This window comes from Lynx rufus, unplaced genomic scaffold (genome assembly GCF_022079265.1).
Source record: "Lynx rufus isolate CCGP_SWC_20201006 ecotype Redwood Valley unplaced genomic scaffold, mLynRuf1.p SCAF_3, whole genome shotgun sequence".
Taxonomy (NCBI): domain Eukaryota; kingdom Metazoa; phylum Chordata; class Mammalia; order Carnivora; family Felidae; genus Lynx; species Lynx rufus.
The window spans coordinates 195,523,017-195,544,119 of record NW_025814845.1 but is presented as its reverse complement, the minus strand read 5'-3'; the positions used below and the strand labels follow the sequence as shown (position 1 = coordinate 195,544,119).

The 21,103-nt window shown below is 41.6% G+C and overlaps 1 protein-coding gene across 1 annotated transcript; it reads left to right on the top strand.

Moving 5' to 3' along the window:
- The first annotated feature begins 252 nt into the window (after positions 1-252).
- On the top strand, positions 253-1,881 carry LOC124521251 (beta-defensin 130B-like). Its single transcript, XM_047092342.1, has 2 exons — positions 253-352; positions 1,700-1,881. Exons 1-2 carry the CDS (start codon positions 253-255, stop codon positions 1,879-1,881), a joined length of 282 nt encoding a protein of 93 aa, XP_046948298.1.
- Positions 1,882-21,103: the final 19,222 nt, after the last annotated feature.

Here is a 21,103-nt window from a genome sequence, read left to right as displayed (position 1 = left end):
ATAAGAGACTGTTAAAAACTGAGAACAAACTGAGGGTTGATGGGGGGTGGGAGGGAGGGGCGGGTGGGTGATGGGTATTGAGGAGGGCACCTTTTGGGATGAGCACTGGGTGTTGTATGGAAACCAATTTGTCAATAAACTTCATATAAAAAAAAAAATCCTTTCAATTCAAGCAAGAGGCATCTGCCAAAAAGAGAGACCGGTACTACCCTACACCACACACTATGTCGGGAAGTTGAACTTTCCAGCGTAATGGGTGCCAAGACTACCCTACTGCTTCTCACTGTGGCCTTCCCCATTCCAAGAACTCTAGACTTTCGCTTCTTTAGAAAACCTGAAAATGTCCCCACAGGTGACATTAAGCACACGAATAAATTTATCGCGGGAGAGACTAGTAGCCATCTATAGGACCGATGCACAGCTGAGCACAAGCCTTTGCTCAGCGTAGATGAGGCAGCCGAGCCAGTGCCTCGCACAGCTACCTGGTGGGAACTTAGGTTCTCTCCCTGAAAGACAGACACTTCATCCTCCAGAACTGGCAACGCAGGCACAGCGCTACAAGATTTTGCCCAACTCCCCAGCCTGAGGACAGGATGTGTCACGAGCTGGCACCAGACAGGATCCTGTGGCAAAGGTACACCTGTCTCACACAGGTTCTGAAAATTCAGTTGTGTTGGTTTATTTGGCTATTATCTTTCTTCAGAATGGAGAAACCAAAAAGGAGGTCAAACTCTTAGTTAAGAGGTAGAAGTGAGGCAGCAAAGGAGCCAGTTAAGGTTAATATGTTACAGGTTGGTAAAGACAACATGTGGGTTGACAGGATGGTTCAGGGACTAGTGACTATTAATGAACATGAATGGTGTGTCTTTTATGTAACACCCACCAGGTGCACAGGGGAAAGAAGGAACCCTAGCTGTGCCTGAAAGGCTACAGGAAGGATCTAAGACTAAAGGAAGTTACTCTCTTGAAGCACGTACTTAGTCACATACTTCTCAGTGGCCAACTGAATTAGGAAAACATATATTTAAGGAAAAATACATTTCAGCTTTCGAGAGAAATTCTCTTCATGTATCTACAGATAAGGGGCACTGAGCAATGTAGAAAATGTGTTTCTTCCATAGCTCTGCAGTGGGGGAATTAGGGAAGGTGGATGCTGTAGGACTGGTAAACTCTCTATAAAAGGCGCTGGAGGTGAGAACACATTCCAGAGGACAGGGATGTTGTAAGTCTGGATGGGGTGGTCAGCACAGATGTGGAGATTGAGAGATGCATACTTCCTCTGAAATCGTACTTTTAGTGAAGATATTATTGGCATTTGGGGCAGGACAATTCATGAGGTGGGAAATCCAATTACCTTGTACTTGACCCACTAAATACCAAGGATGCCTCCCTAGTCATGGTGACACCAACAAATGGATCCATCTCAAAATGCACTGCCCCCTACGAGGACAACTCTCTCAAGCTTCTAGAAATCAGCCTACCCACACCAGGATATGTATAGCCCTGCACTCGAAGCCCCCTCCTCCCCCTAAAGGACACTATGCTTTTGCCAAAGGGCCTGGGCTTTTCCTATAGGTAACATCATCTCTTCTATCCTCAGGCCGTCCTCTGTAAATGTATTGCTTTATGTGCAACACGGTAATTTGATGGTGGTTTAATCTGATGCTGATTTAATGATATCCAATCTCTTTCTGTGCAGCAAGGCCTGGCATGATCCCGGGGAAGAAACAGTGTGTTCTTCTGAAAGGGGTGTGCAGAGACGGAGGGTGTACCTCCACAGATGATACCATTGGTGAATGCAATGATGAGAAAAAGTGTTGTAGAAAGTGGTGGATATTTTATCCCTATGCAACACCGGCTCCCAAAGCAAAATCTCCTTAGTGTGAACAAACTGTAAGCCCTTCGAACTCCAGAACACAGGGATGAGTTTTGTAGCTCCCTATTTAACCCGGCTTGTTTATCTCCCTTGACTGGAAATAAATGTCCTAAATCCACATGTACTCCTTCCTGGGGAACTTCTTCTCGATGTACATGCAAGCCTCTCAGGAGCTATAAGACCAAACTTCATGATAGAGGAATCTCATACCCTAAAGCTATTTATAGAACATTTCTTAAGAATGATAAAGATAGGGGCGCCTGGGTGGCTCAGTTGGTTAAGCATCCGACTTCAGCTCAGGTCATGATCTCATGGTTCGTGAGTTTGACCCCTGCGTCTGGCTCTGTGCTGACAGCTCAGAGCCTGGAGCCTTCTTTGGATTCTGTGTCTCCCTCTCTCTCTGCCCCTCCCTTGTCCCCGTCTCTCTGTCTCTCTCTCTTTCTCTCTCAAAAATAAATATTTAAACAGTTATTAAAAAAAGAATGATAAAGTTAAGAAATTTAAATATGTAAAATAGTAAGGATACGAAATAGCAGGCAGGTAGTGTTTGATTATCTCAAGTGGATTATCAACCTTCCTCACCACCTGATTCTGTACAAATACCATCTCATTACTGATAGAGACCTCCCTGAGTGATGGGGAGGAAGGTGTCCTAACCACGTGATCTTGCTGGCACTGCCCCCGGGAATTAGGCACACTGCGCCAGCCAAGGCAGTAGGGAACTGAGGCTGGCCTCCCCAGCCTGGCCAGACAGCACCGGTGGAGTGGCACAGGACAACTGCTCCCAGCCAGTAGGCTGTCTGCTCAGAGGAGCTGAGAATCTAGCGGGCCCTGATAGTTCTTTCCAGATTTCAACATCAGATAATTCCATCTTCTGGCCGGAATAACTCCCACCATAGTAACAATTCTGGATGATTTCTACTTTATGGCTAAGCAAACTAAAGGGCAAGGGACCAGGAATGTTACATGACATGAGTTCCACAAAGACGGAAACAATTACCCCACAAATAATTTTCAAGGCTTTCATTTTTTTTATACATTAAAAAATTTTTTTAAATGTTTATTCATTTCTGAGAGACAGAGCATGAATGGGGGAGGGGCAGAGAGCGAGGGAGACACAGAATCTGAAGTGGGCTCCAGGCTCTGAGCTGTTAGCACAGAGCCCCACATGGGGCTCAAACTCACAAACCGTGAGAAAATGACCTGAGCCCAAGCCATCCATGGGTAAGCCATCCATGCAGCCCTTACATTTTTTAACGTTTATTTATTTTGAGAGAGAGAGAGAGCACAAACAGAGAGAAAGGGAGAAAGAGAACCCCAAGCAGGCCCCTCACTGACAGTGCATGGCCTGACATGGAGCTCAAACTCACAAACCTTGAGACCATGATCTGAGCCAAGATCAAGTGTCAGACACATAACTGACTGAGCCATCCAGGCTCTGAAGACTTTTCTTGACCATAAAGCTTATGGACAATCAGAGGAAGGTGGGTTATCCCTCTTAATATTCATTAGGATTTTTGTTTCTATTATTCACGTGGATATCAGTTGTCCACAGACCATAAATGTGTTGCATACAAAAGCCACCTTCCTCCCTGTCTGTGTGGACAGGATGCCACACTTCAGTCTCCTAACACCCTGTGTCTATGAGGGAAGATTCTGGAGTCAGGCATACTTAATTTAAACTGTGGTTCCCTTGCTTATCAGTCACATGACTCTGAACTATTTAACCTTCATTTGCCTTAAAATTCTTCTTCAATAAATGAGCAAAATAAACAATTTAACTTCTGGGATCGTGTTAAGGACTGAATGAGATCGAGTACAAACAGCATGTGGGACACACAGGGTGAAACCCAACGGAATCCAGCCACGAGTAGTTTCTCTTGTTACTAAAACACTGAGGGGAAAGAAACCATCATGTGTAGTCAGACAGTCATGTTAGTATATTGTTATATGAGACAGAGTTTACTAGTTAAAATGAATAAAATGCCACAAAATACATTCAATACTGAAAGAATATATACGGCGGGGGGGTGGAGGGGGCATGATCTTACAGCTCTTGGGAGTTCAAGCTCCTCACTGGGGTCTGTGCTGACACCATGGAGCCTACCTGGGATTCTCTCTGCCTCTCTCTCTCAAAACAAATAATTAATTTTTTAAAAATTAAAAAAAAAGAATATATGGGAAAACAAAGATTTCTTTGACATTTCAGGAGAAACTATATGCGAAAAGTTATAGTTTATATTATAATTACCATTACTTTCTGATAGTCAAAGCTTTATTTGTTTCACAAATATGTCTGTTTACTCCTATGCAAACTGAAATTAAATAAGCAAGTCAGAGAAAAAAATTAAAAGAAAGTTTCACCATGACTGATAATGAAGCTGAAATACACACATTTCATTAGCATTAGACAATCCTTTCTAACGACATCACCGATTAAAATAAGTAACAATACCAAGGGGGAGGGAGTGAGATGACAAAGGAATCTAGAATTTTATTTTATTAATGGTGTGAAGGATGGTTAGCTTCTCTGATAAATGGTTTTTCCCAAAGCCTCAGTTCTCTGTTCTTTCTGGTCTTTAGATCACATAAAGAATTCAAAGGTTTCTTTTCAGCTCTTTATTATTACTTAAAATGCCTATTACACAGGCATATACGTGCCTATGCACACAGTAACGCTTGGTTTCACACCTGGAAACACATACAAAATACAACTTGAAATTATTAGCCATAGAAAAATGCAATAAGCCATTACTGAAGCCAGTATATGATGTCAACAGTGTACTGACTGGAACATTAATGAAACTTCAGAGTGTCTCTTCTCCTTCGATTCAGAAGGACTCACAGGAACAGCCTATGCCCTTTGTCTCGGTTAGACCCAGTTGAGGCATCATTTGAAATGTGTGAGCAGGGACGTAGCATCACAACTGGATCCCACTCACAGTTCTAGCCAGATGCACCAGCAGAGTAGGAAGTGATCTCCATCAGTCATTTCAGACAGAACATATTAAAATTTCATTAAAATTCAAATATGTTTTCTGGAAGGGGTAATAATGATGGGCAATTATCCTTCACTAATATGCTTGTATATTTGATGCTAGTAGGTAGCTACTCCATTATTTCATAAGCGTTGGAAAGAGTATTAAAGAATATCAGTAAAATATTAAAGGACATCAGTGAATTAAATCGGAAAGCCTTGAGTCTACACTCTAGAGCAGCAGTATCCACCAGAACTTCCGATGAGGATGGGAATTCTCTATTTCTGCATTGTCCACTAGCCACATGTGGTTATAGAGCATTTGAAAAGTGGCCAGTGACTGAGAAGATGACTTTTTATGTTAGTAAATCTTAAACAGCCACATGTGGCTAGTGACTCACATCACACAGCTTTAGAGCACTGAACTGGTGCACGGTGATACCTGGGCTCTGGACCATACTGAAGTCTGCCCGCACTCAAATCTCAACTCCATTCCTACCAGTTGTGTGACGTGGGTAGGTTATATGACCCTTTGGTGCCTCAGTATCCTATTCTGGAAAAATAAGGACAATGATGGCATTTACTTCATTACTTGTTAGGAGGATCACATAAATTTGCATATAAAAAGCCCTTAGAGGAGTTGTCGCATTTATCATGAGGGCAATGCTCACCCATCCTGGGTGTTGGGGGGTGGGTGGGTGGTGAGAAAAGAAAGTGGAGGGTCATTGGAGACCCCGGGGCATCTAGTTCCTTCCCAGTTTCATCCTAGAACTAGCCTTCCAATGCCTGAAACAGTTACGTTATTTTTTTTATGAGTTCAAAGAGCTCTATCTGCAAGGTGCCAGGAACGAAAATTTAGGACATGGCTTTCCACAACTAAAGTTACACTGGAGAAATATGTTCTTACACATTGAGGAAAAGTTTTAGAATTAAAAGAATCACAAGCCAAAATTTGTCAGCTCCCTCGTGAATCATCTGGAGACACTGTATTCCTAAGCTGCCTATATGACACCTGTGGGAAGAGAATGAAAGGAGTAAGTTTTAGGAGCTCCCCTGAAATAATAAGGGAATGTACAAAAGAAAAGGAACCTGTGTTGGCTGAAAGGACACAATCTCAAGGGCAGACTCAATCCCATGTGGGAGCAAACTGGAAAATCTCTGACTGAAATGAACTCATTTTCTCAGCCTAGTCTTCTCCACAGAGAATACACTACTACAGATTAGAAATTCGGTTGTGTTGACAGGACTCCTATTCTAAACTCTGAGTAACCTGGGGGGATAAGAGGGCCTATAAATCTTTCCTCTTCATAGTGAATCCGTTTTATGATCACGTTTTCTTCTTGGCCAGACCTGCCATCAAGCCACTCAGAAGACAGAAATTTTGGGGGGGGGGACCAAAGAAGAGACTCAAAATTCATTTGGATAAGGGGGTGTCTTCTAGGGGTGTGAAGGTTTGTGCGTATTTGTGTGTCAGTGTTGGTGCCTGGGGGTGTGGGACAGGGCATCTCAGGTAAGGAGAGAAAGGGGAGTTTGGAAAGGTTTAGTCACACTAAAAGGCTGAGAGTGAAGTACAACTTTGGTGAAATATTAGAACAACTGGCAATAACAATGCAATGAACTACCTTTTCCAGGGAGGGGCACAGAGAGGGAGAGAGAGAATCCCCAGAAGACTCCACACTGTCAGCGCAGAGCCTGACGCAGGGCTCGGTTCCATGAAATGTGAGATCATGACCTGAGTGGAGCCGGAAGCTTAACTGACTGAGGTGCCCAGGCACCTCAACGTAACTTTTAAATAACCACCTTGACGACTAAATGCAAATGTGTGCCTACTGGGCACTGAACAGCCTCTTCAAATCTCGGACACAGATTTCCTGCTCCACATTGAGCAGGTCGGTCACTGAAAGGAACCTCGGCCAGGTCTGATGTTGACACTATGAAGCACTTTGAACTAGCCATTCTTGCAGTGTCCAACAAACACTCAGCTTCTGCCTTTCCACTGAATTGCTTAAACATTTCATGGTACCCTTGGAACCGGCTGGGGAGCACGGTGATACCTCGTCACGCAGCTTGTGAACCACTACTGCTGGTGTTTTTTAAATGTCTACCCTTTGCTCCAGATTATGACCATCCTGAGGACAGGAACTGTGTTTTATTTGCCGCTTGTCTATGCAGATTGCCACACTGTGGGTTGTTAAAAATTGTTGAATCAATGGATGGTATGGGCTGAGTAGACAAGCGGCCGTAATTTTTGGGTTTTACTGTTACAATAGATGACCCATGAAAACTTGTCTATTGCACTTCACTAATGACCCAGACAAGGCCGTCACTGACTTGATGCAGAACAAGGAGGCTGAAAAGTGACACATTAGGAATGTGGACCAAGCCAGAAAAGGGAGTTTCTTAGTGCCTGGCCAGAGAGGAAACAATGACCACTGGAGACAGAATCATAGGGTTACTGCCTACCAGGCTTGGCCTGCACACCAAGAGAACATTCTCTGATCCCGTAAGGATCATACACTCGGTGGCAGAAAGGACTTCATCAGCAACACCAAACGTTCTGCTCAGAGTGACACTCCTCCCGAAAGCTGAGTGGGATATGCCGGGATCCCTCAGCCCAGGAGCTAGTTTCTTTCTAGGTGCTGAGAGTTCTGGAGAACTGTCTTCACGGTCGATCACATTCGGTCTACTGTTCAACACTGTTTAATGTTTTAAACAGCATTTCTTGAGTTATTTTCTGACAAATATCACTGCTCTAAGAGATGTAAATAAATATGCTGTGATACACATTTGAGAGCCAGAGGACAGCAAAATCCAGCTCTTGAGAGAGTCACAATAAAAATCAGCCATTAGAAGAATAGAACTAATTCGGGACTTCTCAAAGTTTCTGATATATTCTTATATATATTAAATATGTATAATAAAATTACTATGATAATAAATTATTGTTGAATGCTTAATAGGTGCCAAGTTTGGAAAACTGTTTCTGTAAAAGGTCAGATAGTAAATATTTTAGGATTTGCCAGCCACATACAGGCTCTGTTGTGTATCTTTCTTTGTTTTTTGTGTGCTTGTTTATTTGACATGAAAAAACAAATCTTAAATCTCTCAGGTTTAAAGTAGGTTTTTGGCTCCTGAGAAAATACAGCAGCAAACAATAACAATTTCCTTTTTAAAATTTATTTTTTTCATCACAAAAATTTTTTTAATGTTTATTTATTTTTGAGAGAGAGAGAGAAAGACAGAGCACGAGCAGGGGAGGGGCAGAGAGAGAGGGAGACACAGAATCTGAAGCAGGTTCCAGGCTCTGAGCTGTCAGCACAGAACCTGACACTGGGCTTGAACTCATGAACCCTAAGTTCATGACCTGAGTTGAAGTTGGATGCTTAACCGACTGAGCCACCCAGGCGCCCCAAACAATACCAATTTTCTACTTATGTGGAACTTTCTTACATTCTTGTGGGAGAGAAAGACATTAAGCTAATGACCAACTAAGCCTATAATATACATATACACATATACACACACATACACACACATGTACACATACATATGTATATATGTATACACAACATGCACACACACACACACACACGCATACACAATTTGAGCTGACAAGAGTGACTTTACAGCCCCTGGCAGGAAAGGGGTTCTGAAAAGCTGTTGTGAGTGAGCCCTGCAGGACAGGGGTTGAGCTGCGCAAGTGTCTGGGGAAGAACATGAGTGGTCCTGGGGTGCTTCCATGTTTAAAGACTGAAAAGAAGCTGATGTGGCTGGAATAGAGATGGTGAGGGGCTGAGTGGGAAACAGAGAGCTCAGCAGGGGAAAAGTGAAATCAGGCTTCACAGAACATAGTCAGAGCTCTGCATTTTATTCTGACGGTCACGGGAAACGTGGGGGTGGATTTCGGCGGCACGGACTCGCCCAACTGTGCTCCAAGAAGACCACTCTTGCCTCAGGGTGAGGAACAGACTGAGGGTGGTGAAATGGAACTGAATCAGAGAGACAACAGAAGCTGGCGACAGTGCAATGGGGGTGGAAATGGACTGGATTTATAATATATTCTGGAGCTCGAGGAACGACGTTTTCCAAGTGATTGGAAGTGACCGGAAGAACTGTCGAGCTGACTCTCAGGTCCGTTGGCCAGAGCAATGCATCCTCCAGGGGGATGGAGATGACGTGGGCGAAACTGGCCTGCAGATGGGCAACCCCGTGTCAGGTGAGTTTAGCTCCAGATGTGTAATGACACACAACTGGGAAAATCAGGTGGGTCAACAGGTACTCAGGGTTGCAATTGCGGTGAGGTCAGCGTTGAGATACACATTTGGGAAACAGCACTTACTTAAAGACAGGGCACTGACAGATTCCTTCAGAGTCAGTAGAGACTAAATTCTGAGGCACTGCCCTGTGGAAGGGTCAGGAAGAGAAAGAGGAGAATTAGTTTACTGAGAAAAAAGAAAACTAGAGTGTGCTGAAAGCCAAGAAAGAAGTTTCAGAAAAGAAGCAGTGACTCTAGAATGTCTTTTTTTAATTTCCCTAAGAAACACCTGTTACCACCCAGTTTATAAGTTGTCGTCACTTGCTAAGGCTGCTGTAACAGAGTACCACACACTCAGTGACCTCAGCAACAGAACTGTACTGCCTTCCAGTTCTGGAGACTAGAAGTCCAAGATCAAGGTGTCTGCAGGGACGCTTCCTTCTGAGGCCGTGAGGGAAAATGTGTTCTAGGTATCTCTCTCAGCTCTGGGAGGTCTGCTGGCATCTCTGGTGTTCTTGGCTTGGGGAAGCATCACCCCATCTTTGCCTTCCCGTCATCAGGCGTTCTTCTGTGTGTGTGTGTGTGTGTGTGTGTGTGTGTGTCTATGTGCAAACGTCTTCTCTTTAGACATATGCTGGTCATACTGGAATAGACACCCACCCTGTGACCTCTGTTAACTACTTACAGCTGCAATGACCCTATTTCCAAATAAAGTCGCATTCTAGAGTATTGGAGGTAAGCACCTTGACATGTGAATTTTGGAAAGATTCAATCTATAACCCTACTTCTACATGTAATATGATTTGGGAATAGCTGGTTTGTGCATATTTAATAAAGCCAACGCTTGGAAAATATAGGATTAAAGACGTTTGCCATACTATAATTAAAATTTTTTTAATGTCTATTTATTTTTGAGAGAGAGAGACACAGCATGAGTGGGGGAGGGGCAGAGAGAGAGGGAGACACAGAATCCGAAGCAGGCTCCAGGCTCTGACTGTCAGCACAGAGCCTGACGCAGGGCTTGAACCCATGAACCATGAGATCATGACCTGAGCCAAAATCAAGAGGTGGATGTTCAACTGACTGGGCCACTCAGGTGCCCACAATCTTTTTTTTGGTTTAAATCAAGTTTGGTTTAGTTCAGTCACATTGAAATTTCCTGAGATAGCAAACTATCAGATACTAATATTTCAATAATAAGGTACCTAGAACATTCTGGAATTTTTTTTCTTATGAGTATAAATGGTTTGATTATTCATAATTGTGAAGATATTCTTTATAACTGAGGAACTTCATATGTATCATGCTGAGTACTAGTTATGTTTAAGGGGAGACTAGAGATAAATGTCAAAGGTTGAAAAGACAAGCTGGTTTTTTATAGCAATCTCTAGAAACGGCATTTTGAAATGAATACTTCATTTCTGTTTGGTTATTATAATCTCTTTCTTTCCCTTACAAATCAAATGCACTCAAAACCAAACAAGGATTCAATAAAGAACAGCTTTGGCTAATGTAGGCCCTATTGGATTTGAATAATTCAAACCAATCTGTTCCTTTTAAGTTATATTTAATTGATACTCTGTCATTTTATTAAATTTTCAAGAAAACCTAAACAATTTTAAAAGCTTTTAAATATGACACAGTTTACCACAGAAGAAACACTTATTTTTTTTAATGTTTCTTTTTATTTGTGTGTGTGTGTGTGTGTGTGTGAGAGAGAGAGCACCCGTGGGCACGCGGGCACACACAAGCGGTGGAGGGGGAGGGAGAGAGGGGGACTGAGGATCTGAATCAGGCTCTGTGCTGACAGCAGAGAGTCCCATGTGGGGCTTGAACTCATGAACCATGAGATCATGACCTGAGCCAAAGGCGAATGCTCAACCGAGCCAGCCAGACGCCCTGGAGAGTATATTCTTTTAAATTCTTATGCTCATTAAACCCAGAAGGGGCACACAATTTGGGAAATAGTATGAGACGAAGAATAGGGGCCATGAGGCTGTGGGGGTGAAGGAACCTGTCGGTGTAGCCGGGCTCAGCACAGCAGACTCTGCCCCTCAATCCAGGAGGCTTGGCCAAACTCAGCCAGTCACAGTTCCTGCTCTCAAGAAAGGACAAGCAATGACATCTTGTGGCTGCCAGACTTTTTCCACTTTTGACAATTCTGAGTTTCCAAGACAGCTAAAAGTTGTAGCTGTTTTGGCAGAATACATAGCATTTTGTAAAAGAATTGGAAATCTCTAATACGAAAAATAACAGGTTCAGATTGCATGCTAATGGAATTGAGAGATTTAAACATAAAACTGAGTAAGACACATCTAGTTTCCTTTTCCCATAAAACTAACACTTAATGTGATTCAAAACTGACCACCATGGGGCTCCTGGGTGGCTCAATCAGTTGAGTGTCCAACTCTTGGTTTCGCCTCAGGTCACGATCTCACGGTTCATGGGATCGAGCCCTCTGTCAGGTTGACAGTGCAGAGCCTGCTTGGGATTCTCCCTCCCTCTCTCTCTTCTCCTTCTGCTAGCTCTCTCTCTCTCTCTCTCAAAATAAATAAATAAACTTAAAAAAACTGACCACCTAAAGTAAAATAATAAAAATAAATTAGAAATGGGTATTTTAAATTCTAACAATGTATACAATTTAACATCAATAAATATAATAAGTTGACAACCCCAAGTACTTGCTACAGGTTCATGACTCAGTTAATAGAAACCATTAGCACAATGTCCATATTATGTGAAGCAGTCCAAAACAATCATCTCTAAACCATAGTTCTTTGGTCAAGATTCAAAAAAAAGCAACAAGGGAGGAAAAAATGTAATTGTTAACTTTACCTCCAACAGCTGTGCCAGTCTGTCGTAAACACATATGCACCCATCATATTTAGTCAAAACACTAAAGAAAAAGAAAGGCTTAGATTTCTCCCATGGTTTCATGAGCTTCTCAGACTGAATGAAAGTATTTTTATATGCCAACTCATTATTTAGGAACTCTATTAAAAGCCATCATTTTCTTATAGTAAGTATTAAAAGAACTAGGAAGTTTCCAGGGCACCTGGGTGGCTCAGTTGGTTAAGCGCCTGACTTTGGCTCAGGTCACGATCTCACGGTTCATGGGTTGGAGACCCACGTCGGGCTCTGTGCTGACAGCTCGGAGCCTGGAGTCTGCTTCAGATTCTGTGTCTCCCTCTCTCTCTGTCCCTCCCCTGTTTGCACTCTCTCTCTTTCTCCCTTCCCCGCCCTCTCTCAAGAATAAATAATTTTTAAAGAAATAGGAAGTTTCAAAAATATTTATTGTACTTTGTAGACAGATGGATTTGAGGGGTAAATGAGAATCATGTTGTTCTTCCCATGTTTACCTGGATCTAATTTCAGTCTCCTAAGAATGCTTCTAGTTAAAATCATATGAGCTCTTCCCAGGATCCCTGACTGGGAAAAAAAACCCTCACCCTGTTTCTATCTGAACTGTTTCTTAGTCCCTCACATCTGTGATTTTATTGAAAACCACCCAAAATCATTGGTGGAGCAAACAGGTGAGGGAAAAAACATAATAAACAAAGAATGAGATGAATAATTCTAGCTAAGTATGACAGAAAACCTACCGTATGGAAGGCAGTGTTCTAAGTGCTTTCTATGATTTAACTTTTTCTTTTTTCCTTCCAAAGACTCTATGTGGTAGACACTATGCTCGTTTCACAGATGAGAAAATGGAGAAAAAGACTGTAGAGCTACGTGGCCATGCTGGGCTTCAAATCCAGGTTCCTAAGTACTGCCACCCTGACTTAGGAGTACAGGGAAATGCTGTCGATATCCCAGCCTGGAGACGGGTCAGAGAAGGCAGTCACAGCTCAAAGCGGAAACCTCAGACAAGACTCTTGGCTTCCTAATCTCCATGGGCTCCTGTGCAGCAGAGCACTATGTATCTTAAGTTTTCTAGGAACTCAACGAGCTTTCTCTAACAGCTTTTGCCAGAAGACCACCACCCAATTGCTAATAAAATGTTTGGTAAGGAAAAGTATAATTTAACTGCAACATGCCCAACATTTCACTTGAAACCCTTAAGCTCCTAGACAACAACATGTTTTCTTTCCCCAAGCATCGTGATCATTTAACAGATAAACTACTAGTTCTGAGAAAGAGCAAACAGAAAATCAAATCACATCTTAGGGTGTTTTTTCTGTTTGTTTTGTTTTCTTTTTTTCTTTTTTTAGTACAGCAGGATTTATTTCATTGTTCCAAGGCATGTCACTAAATGCCCAAGATATTCCCTAAGAGACTTCCATTTATTTTTAAAAATTTTTTTCAACGTTTTTTATTTATTTTTGGGACAGAGAGAGACAGAGCATGAACGGGGGAGGGGCAGAGAGAGAGGGAGACACAGAATCGGAAACAGGCTCCAGGCTCTGAGCCATCAGCCCAGAGCCCGACGCGGGGCTCGAACTCACGGACCGCGAGATCGTGACCTGGCTGAAGTCGGACGCGTAACCGACTGCGCCACCCAGGCGCCCCAAGAGACTTCCATTTAAATTGCTTGATTTTAAAATGTTTTTTTTTTGAGAGACAGAGACACAGGGAGGTGGGGGGGGGGGGAGAGAGATAGAGAGAGAGAGAGAGAGAGAGAGAGAGAGAGAGAGAATCTCAAGCAGGCTCCACAATCGCACAGAGCCCGACATGGGGCTCAATCCCACGACCCTAGGATCATGATCTGAGTCGAAATCAAGAGTCGGTTACTCAACCAACCGAGCCACCATGGCACTCCTAAATTGCTTGATTTTTTAAAACAAATATAACCCACCCAAACTGTGAAGGAGTCACAGATCCCACCATTTAGTGTATTTACTCTATGGAGCCTGAGGAATTTGAGATTAACTGAGCAGTTTGCAGTTGTTGGGTAGGGGGGGAGGGGTAAGCAGGAAGACTGTTAAACTACAAATAAAAAGGTTTAACATATTTTTCAAAATTCTTGAGCATTAGAATGTAGGATTTCATATTCTGATGAATGGGATTAAAATGGTCTATAGAGTAGCTTGGAAATGAGTGAGCTGGAGTTTTTCACAGTGGAGTAGGCAGTTCTGATTCCACCCTCCTTCAGGGTAGAAAAGTCCCATAAACTCATCTCTATCTCCAGAGCATTGACACCAGGTAGAAACTGTGTATAGTAATTAAAATAAAGAGAAACAATTTTCAAAGTCTGCGCAAGGATCAAGCTGCAATAAAAATCACCAATGCTTGAAACACTCAAGTGCTAATGGGAGAATTTGCTTTTAATTCCCAGTTTAAGTGGGAATGCTGCCTAATAAGGAACAGATGAATGTTTTAATATTGCTAAGGGCTGACAAGAGGTTATACTCCAAAGTATTCCATAGTCTTCCTTCATGACTGTCACTCTTTACTTCCCCTCTGGCCCCAAATTCCTCAGTTTCACCCTCAGTAACCTTCCTATACACTCATCACTGCCCCACACCCCACCCTAATCCTTGTTCTCCTTCCCCAGAGTTGCTCAGTTATTCTAAGAAAAGGCTGAAAGCTGGGATCACATTGCCTGCAGGCCTAAGGAATCGGGTGGTCCATCATTACTAATCTAAATAAATGTTCTGAGGAAACTGATTAGTCGCCTCTGATGATGCTTCTCTGTATGAGTGCTACCCATGCTCATCACCCACCATGGCATCTTAGGTGTCCAGGTGGGTTTTGAGGGTGGGACAAAGATAGGATTGTCAGATCTAGCATATAAAAATGTAGGGTGCCCAGTTAAAATGGATTTTAGATGAACAATAAATAATTTTGGTGTAAAAATTATACTATATATGTCTTATGCAATATTTAGGACACAGTTACACTAAAAAAATTATTCATTATTTATCTGAAATTCAAACTTAACTGTGTGTCCTTTGTTTTATCTGGCAAAGAGTGGGTGTCTTTCAGTGCTTTTCAATTCCCCAAACAGACACAACTACCTGTTTTGCCAGCTCTTGTTGCTGGGGGTACAAGTCAGTGAAATGGTTTAATTAGAAAATTTTATAGCACACAAAACTCAGAATGTACCTTTCTTCCTTAATAAATATGTGCATCAAGTCAACTGAATGGCCTTTTTGTGAGGAAAAGCCTCGTTCTTGGTACTAAAGGTAGTCCCTCGACCAGCATCCACATCAGCATACCTGGGCGCTTATTAGAGAGGCAGAAGTTTTCATGGTTCCATGAAATTTTAAGGTTGTTTATTTCTATTTCTGTGAAAAAATCCCATTGGCACTTTGATAGGGATTGCAATGAATCTATAGTCGGCTCTAAGTGGCATGAACATGTTAACAATATTCTGAACAATCCATGAACGTGGAACATCTTTCCATTTATTTGCATCTTCAGTTTCTTTCACTATGTCCCATAGATTTCAGTGCACAGGTCTTTCGCTTCTTTGGGTAAATTCAGGCCTATTTATCTTATTCTTTTCTATGCTATTGTAAATGGAATTGTTTTCCTAACTTTCCTTTCAGATAGTTCATTATTAGTGTATAGAAACGTGACTAATTTTTGTATTTTGATTTTACACCCTACAACTTTACTGTTGATTTGCTAATTACTGTTTGCTTTGTTCAAATTGAATGAGTCAAACTGATTTACCACTTACCAACAAGTTTGGTGTATTTGAAAACTAAAATAATTAGAATGTTATGGGAATTGTGTGGGAATATAAAGAGATAACAAAGGAACAGAATTTTAAGAATTTGGGGGTGCCTGGGTAGCTCAGTCAGTCAAGTGACTGACTCTTGATTTTGGCTCAGGTCATGGTCTCAGGGTCATGGGATTGAGCCCTGTGTCAGGCTCTGCACTGAGCATGGAGCCTGCTTGGGATTCTCTCTCCCCCTCTGTCTCTGCCCCTTCCTTCCTGTGCTTTCTCTCTTTCTCAAAACAAATTAATAAGCATTAAAAAAATAATTTTAAAAATTCAAAAATGGCCAAAGTAATAGGTAAATTGTATACAAAGATAAAGTTGTATTTTGCAATCACTTAAAAAGGACACACTCTTCAACAAGTGATGTTTAAGCAGCTAGCTAACCACTTCCAGTACACCAAAACAAAATCCAACCAATCACACTTTAGATGGCGAGTTAAGCTATAGAATTAAAACTCTAAAATTACTTGAAGAAAATGTGAACAATTAACCATATAATCAATAAGAAAGGATTCTAAGGGCTTCAGAAGAAGGATTTTCAGAATACTCAGTCCACGATACTGATGATTGAAATAGAAATAGCTGTCCTCTTTTTTCAGAGCATATAATTTTAATTTGTACAAACTATATTTGGTCCTGTTTTTCAAATAAGTCTTAAAAAAAAGTTGTAACATCCTCATCAAAAAAAGGCACCGTTTAAAACTGTTTATCTAGTATTATCTAGTATTAACTGTTTATCTAGTATCGAATATTATTGATAGTATTTAATACTAAGCCAGTATGATCTAGTTTATCTGGTATTTATCTAGTATTTGCACTTATTCAAGTCATGTTCTCATTGGGCTCCACTTAGAATGTATGTCAAGTAGTGGCAGTTCAGTGACCAAATCGAAAAGTCATAAAACATCCTTATCGTTAGAATTTAAGGTTGTAATTTATGAACTATATTAGTTTCATAGTAGTGCTACACTCAGTTACCATAAACAAGGTGGTTTAAAACAAAAAACGTATGATCTTAGAGTTCTGTAGGTTAGAAGTCCAACATGGGTCTCACTGGACTAATAATCAAGATGTTGCTACAACCACATTCCTTCTGGAGGTTCAAGGGGAGAATCTGTCCTTGCCTTCTGCTTCTGAATACTACTGGCATTTGTCGGCTGCTGGCTCCCTCCTTACATCGTTCAAGCCAGCAATGGAAGATCCAGTCCTTCTCACATCGCGACTCTCTGACCTTCCTCCCTAGTTACATCTCCCTCTGACTCTCTTTTGCCTCCATTCCATTTTCCGCTTATAAGGACCCTCGTCATTACACTGGGCCCATCCGGATAATCCAGGATAATCCCCCTATTTTAAGGTCATCTAATTATCAACTTTAGTTCCATCTGAAACTTTAATTCCCCTTTCCTTGTAACCAAACATTTCCACAAGTTCCACAAAGTAAGGCACGAACATCTTCTGGGGGCCATTATTCTGCCCATCATCAGAGCCCTGATTTATACCCTCACTTTACAAAAGAAATGGACGCCCAGGGTGATTGTGCACTCGGATTACACATGTTAACACAAAGGCCTTTGATCTCTAACTCATTAATTAACATCTTTATTGGCATTCCAGTGATCTCCTAGTGTGGTAGGTACTGTCAGAATATAAAATACTTAAATAAATCACAGTCCCTGACCTCAGAGGACTTATAAGCAACGTGTTCAAGAAGCGTGGAGTAGGGAGAAGAAAGAAGGAATTCTAAGCCAAAGAACATTTGTTACATCTTCACTTGACAACCAAGTAGGAGAGAATAAAATGCAACCCTTACTACTGTAATTAACAGTATAAGAGCAAACCAGCAAATGATGATTGTAGAAATATAGCACAATCATAAATTCTGGTGGCGTGCTTACGTAGTTATTAAGAGCAATGTGTTCAGGCCTTAGAGCTCATTTCAACTTTTGACTGAGACTTTGAAATCAAGTAGTTATATGAAGTCTCAGTTTCCTCTTCAATAAAATTTGAGTAATACCTATTTCGATAGGCTTTGCATGAAGAGTATGTATAGAGCTTAGAACATAATGTGGCTCCTACTGAGTGTCCAATAATTGCAGGACTTATTATCATTAAAAGTTGTAATTCAAGGAAGATTATACACCATAGAAACTCACCTCTGAGCTTATACTACAAAAAGAAAGTTTAAGAGAGTGAATAATTTCTAAAGTATCTTGATAACCTAAATTCACTTACATACAGAGAACCCAGCTGTGGCTTTAATTGCCTGATATTTACATCAATTCGATTAAAGACTCTGGAAATAAAAAAAGCATTTAGTTTTTTCCTGAATGTCCACATCTATAAAAGAAAATTATAAGAATGATTTTATCAAGGAGAAGTAGATCTTTCCAGATGCTGATGGAGAACATCCTGACATACAGAATGGCCCTTGCTAGCAAATTGTATTAATAGAATAGAATCCTAAAAATGGAATATCTCCAAGTAATTTCCCATCCAAACATTAACCAAGCTCACATTTGGTCCCAGAGTTTGTGTGTGTGTATATGTGTCTATCAAGAAATAAACTTTTGGGGGCGCCTGGGTGGCGCAGTCGGTTAAGCGTCCGACTTCAGCCAGGTCACGATCTCGCGGTCCGTGAGTTCGAGCCCCGCGTCAGGCTCTGGGCTGATGGCTCAGAGCCTGGGGCCTGTTTCCGATTCTGTGTCTCCCTCTCTCTCTGCCCCTCCCTCGTTCATGCTCTGTCTCTCTCTGTCCCAAAAATAAATAAACGTTGAAAAAAAATTAAAAAAAAAAAGAAATAAACTTTTGTATTAAATAATAAATAAACAGAAAATTAGAATTTTGTGCCCACTGTTACTTTAACTTTTTCTTCCTGAAGGTTTATATTTGTAGAATTATTGCTCACATTTCATATACTATTCCTCACAAAACTATGCAGTGCAAGGATTTCATAGTACACTGTCAAGAAAACGATGTTAAGAGAATCAAGGAAATTGCTTGGTGTTGGTATGCCGGCTCTTTTCCCCACTGACGTTTTTGTATAGTATTGCACTGCCTTGTTCTAAACACACTAGCATAGAACGTTTGCTATGTGGGTCAAAAACAATCTGCTTTCTTTGCATCCTATTAGAAAACGAAGCTGGCAAATTAAAAGACTCACTTGGGATAAGGCAGCTTTAAAATTATTGCCTAGGGGTGCCTGGGTGGCTCAGTCAGTTAAACGTCCAACTTAGGCTCAGGTCATGACCTCACAGTTCGTGGGTTCAAGCCCCGAACAGGCTCTGTGCTGACAGCATGCAGCCTGCTTTGGATTCTGTGTTTCCTTTGCCCCTCCCCAGCTTGTGCGTGCGTGCGTGAACTCTCTCTCTCTCTGTCTCTCTGTGTCTCTCTCAAAAATAAATAAGCATTAAAAATAAAATATAAATAAAATAATAAAATAAAATAAATATTGCCTAATTCAAGACAAGTATGTTTTCAATATTGTGGCAGGCAAAACAATGCCCTCCCCCCAGAGATGTCCATGCTCTAATCCCCCAAACCTGTGCATACGTTAGGTGGGATTAAGGTTGCTAAATCAGCTGACCTTAACATAGAGAAATTATCTCAGATTATTCAGGTGGGCCCCAAATAGTGACAACAGTCTATTTAAGAAGCAGGAGGCAGGAGAGTCCAGAGGACTGGTCAGAATGATCCAGTGTGAGCAAGATTTGACCCTTTCATCGCCAGCTTAGAAGACAGAGAAAGGGAGCCGTGAGCCAAGGAACGCGGGTGACCTCCAGAAGGTGGAAAAGGTAAGGAAATGGGTATCGCTCCAGAAGAAATGCAGCCCTGGTGATGTCTTGATTGTAGCCCAGGAGAACTCACGTTGGGCTTCTAACCTACAGAGAACTCTTAGACAATAGATTTATGTTGCTGTTAAGCCACTAAATTTGTGGCAATCTGTTGTGGCAACCACAGAAAACCAACACAAATATGAAACGACCAGCTCTGCTGTATTATGGTGGACCCGAGAGATGGGGAGACTCGATCCCGTTTCTCCAAGTCTTTCAGTGAACATTCATTTTCTGACTGGGGCTGGCAGATAAAATACAGGATGTCCAATGAAATATAAATGTCAATTGTACAATGAATATACTGTTTTGGTATAAGAATGGGCAATATTTGGTACATGCCTATATGAAAAATTATCCATCCTATCTGAAGTTCAAATTTAACTGGATGTCCTGTATTTTTATTTGCTAAACCTGGCCACCTTATTTCTAATCCAGATATGGGGGAAATTCCAGGAGTTACCGCTGGTCATCAGAACTGCTCCCTGCCAACCATGCTGAAACCCACTCCTTTTCAAAAAAATTTTTTTTAATGTTTGTTTATTTTTCAGAGAGAGAGAGAGAGAGAGAGAGAGAGAGAGAGAGAGAGCGCGCATGAGTGGGGATGGAGCAGAGAGAGAGACACACACACACACAGAATCCGAAGCAGGCTCTAGGCTCTGAGCTGTCAGCACAGAGCCCGATGTGGGGCTTGAACCCATGAACCCTGAGATCATGACCCAAGCCAAAGTCGGACACTTAACCGACTGAGCCACCCAGGCACCCCTGAAACCCACTTCTTAAGCATTCTCCCCCTATATTTTGGGTCTAATTTATCATGCACTGCCTGTCTTTCTCTATGATAATAGGGTTGCCTGGTGTCCATCTCTAGACATGGTATTATTGTCATGAATTGCAGATAAAGGTCAGCAGATTTTTGCTAAATGTGACAGTCCTATAATCATCTGGAGTTTCATGTGCATTGTCCTCCTTGGATTTCACCCAAGTGTAATTTCTCCTCTGCCAAAATGCCATGGTGACTATCCAAGCACTACTTAGAGAGCGATATTCAGGCTCTGACCCTGGGCGTAAATGTATTCCCTCTGCTTGTTTTAAATAATCTCATTTCCACAGCAGCTGTTGATTCTGCTTTGCTGAACTGTTCAGTAGATTGCGCAGGAATGCCATTAAATGTGAACAAATTAGCAGGCCTTCTCCCACAGCACTTTCATCCAGCTGTAAACTTACATTTTGAAAATCATGACTCATGCATAACTGTACATTTAGCAATCTAACATTTTCCAAAAGAATTACATAGCTCCTTTCAATGGGTTCTTACATTGCCGATGAACAGGTAAGAGCAGAGCATCTGTCTCTAGGTCAGAAAGTATATTGTGGTGCAACTTCTATTCTCATAGTATTGCAGCTGCTGGTTGGAATAACTTGTTCCTCATTCAGCAGGGTAAGGTGAGGAAGGTGGGATGTTAATTCTAAACAAGATTTAGGGGTATAATTG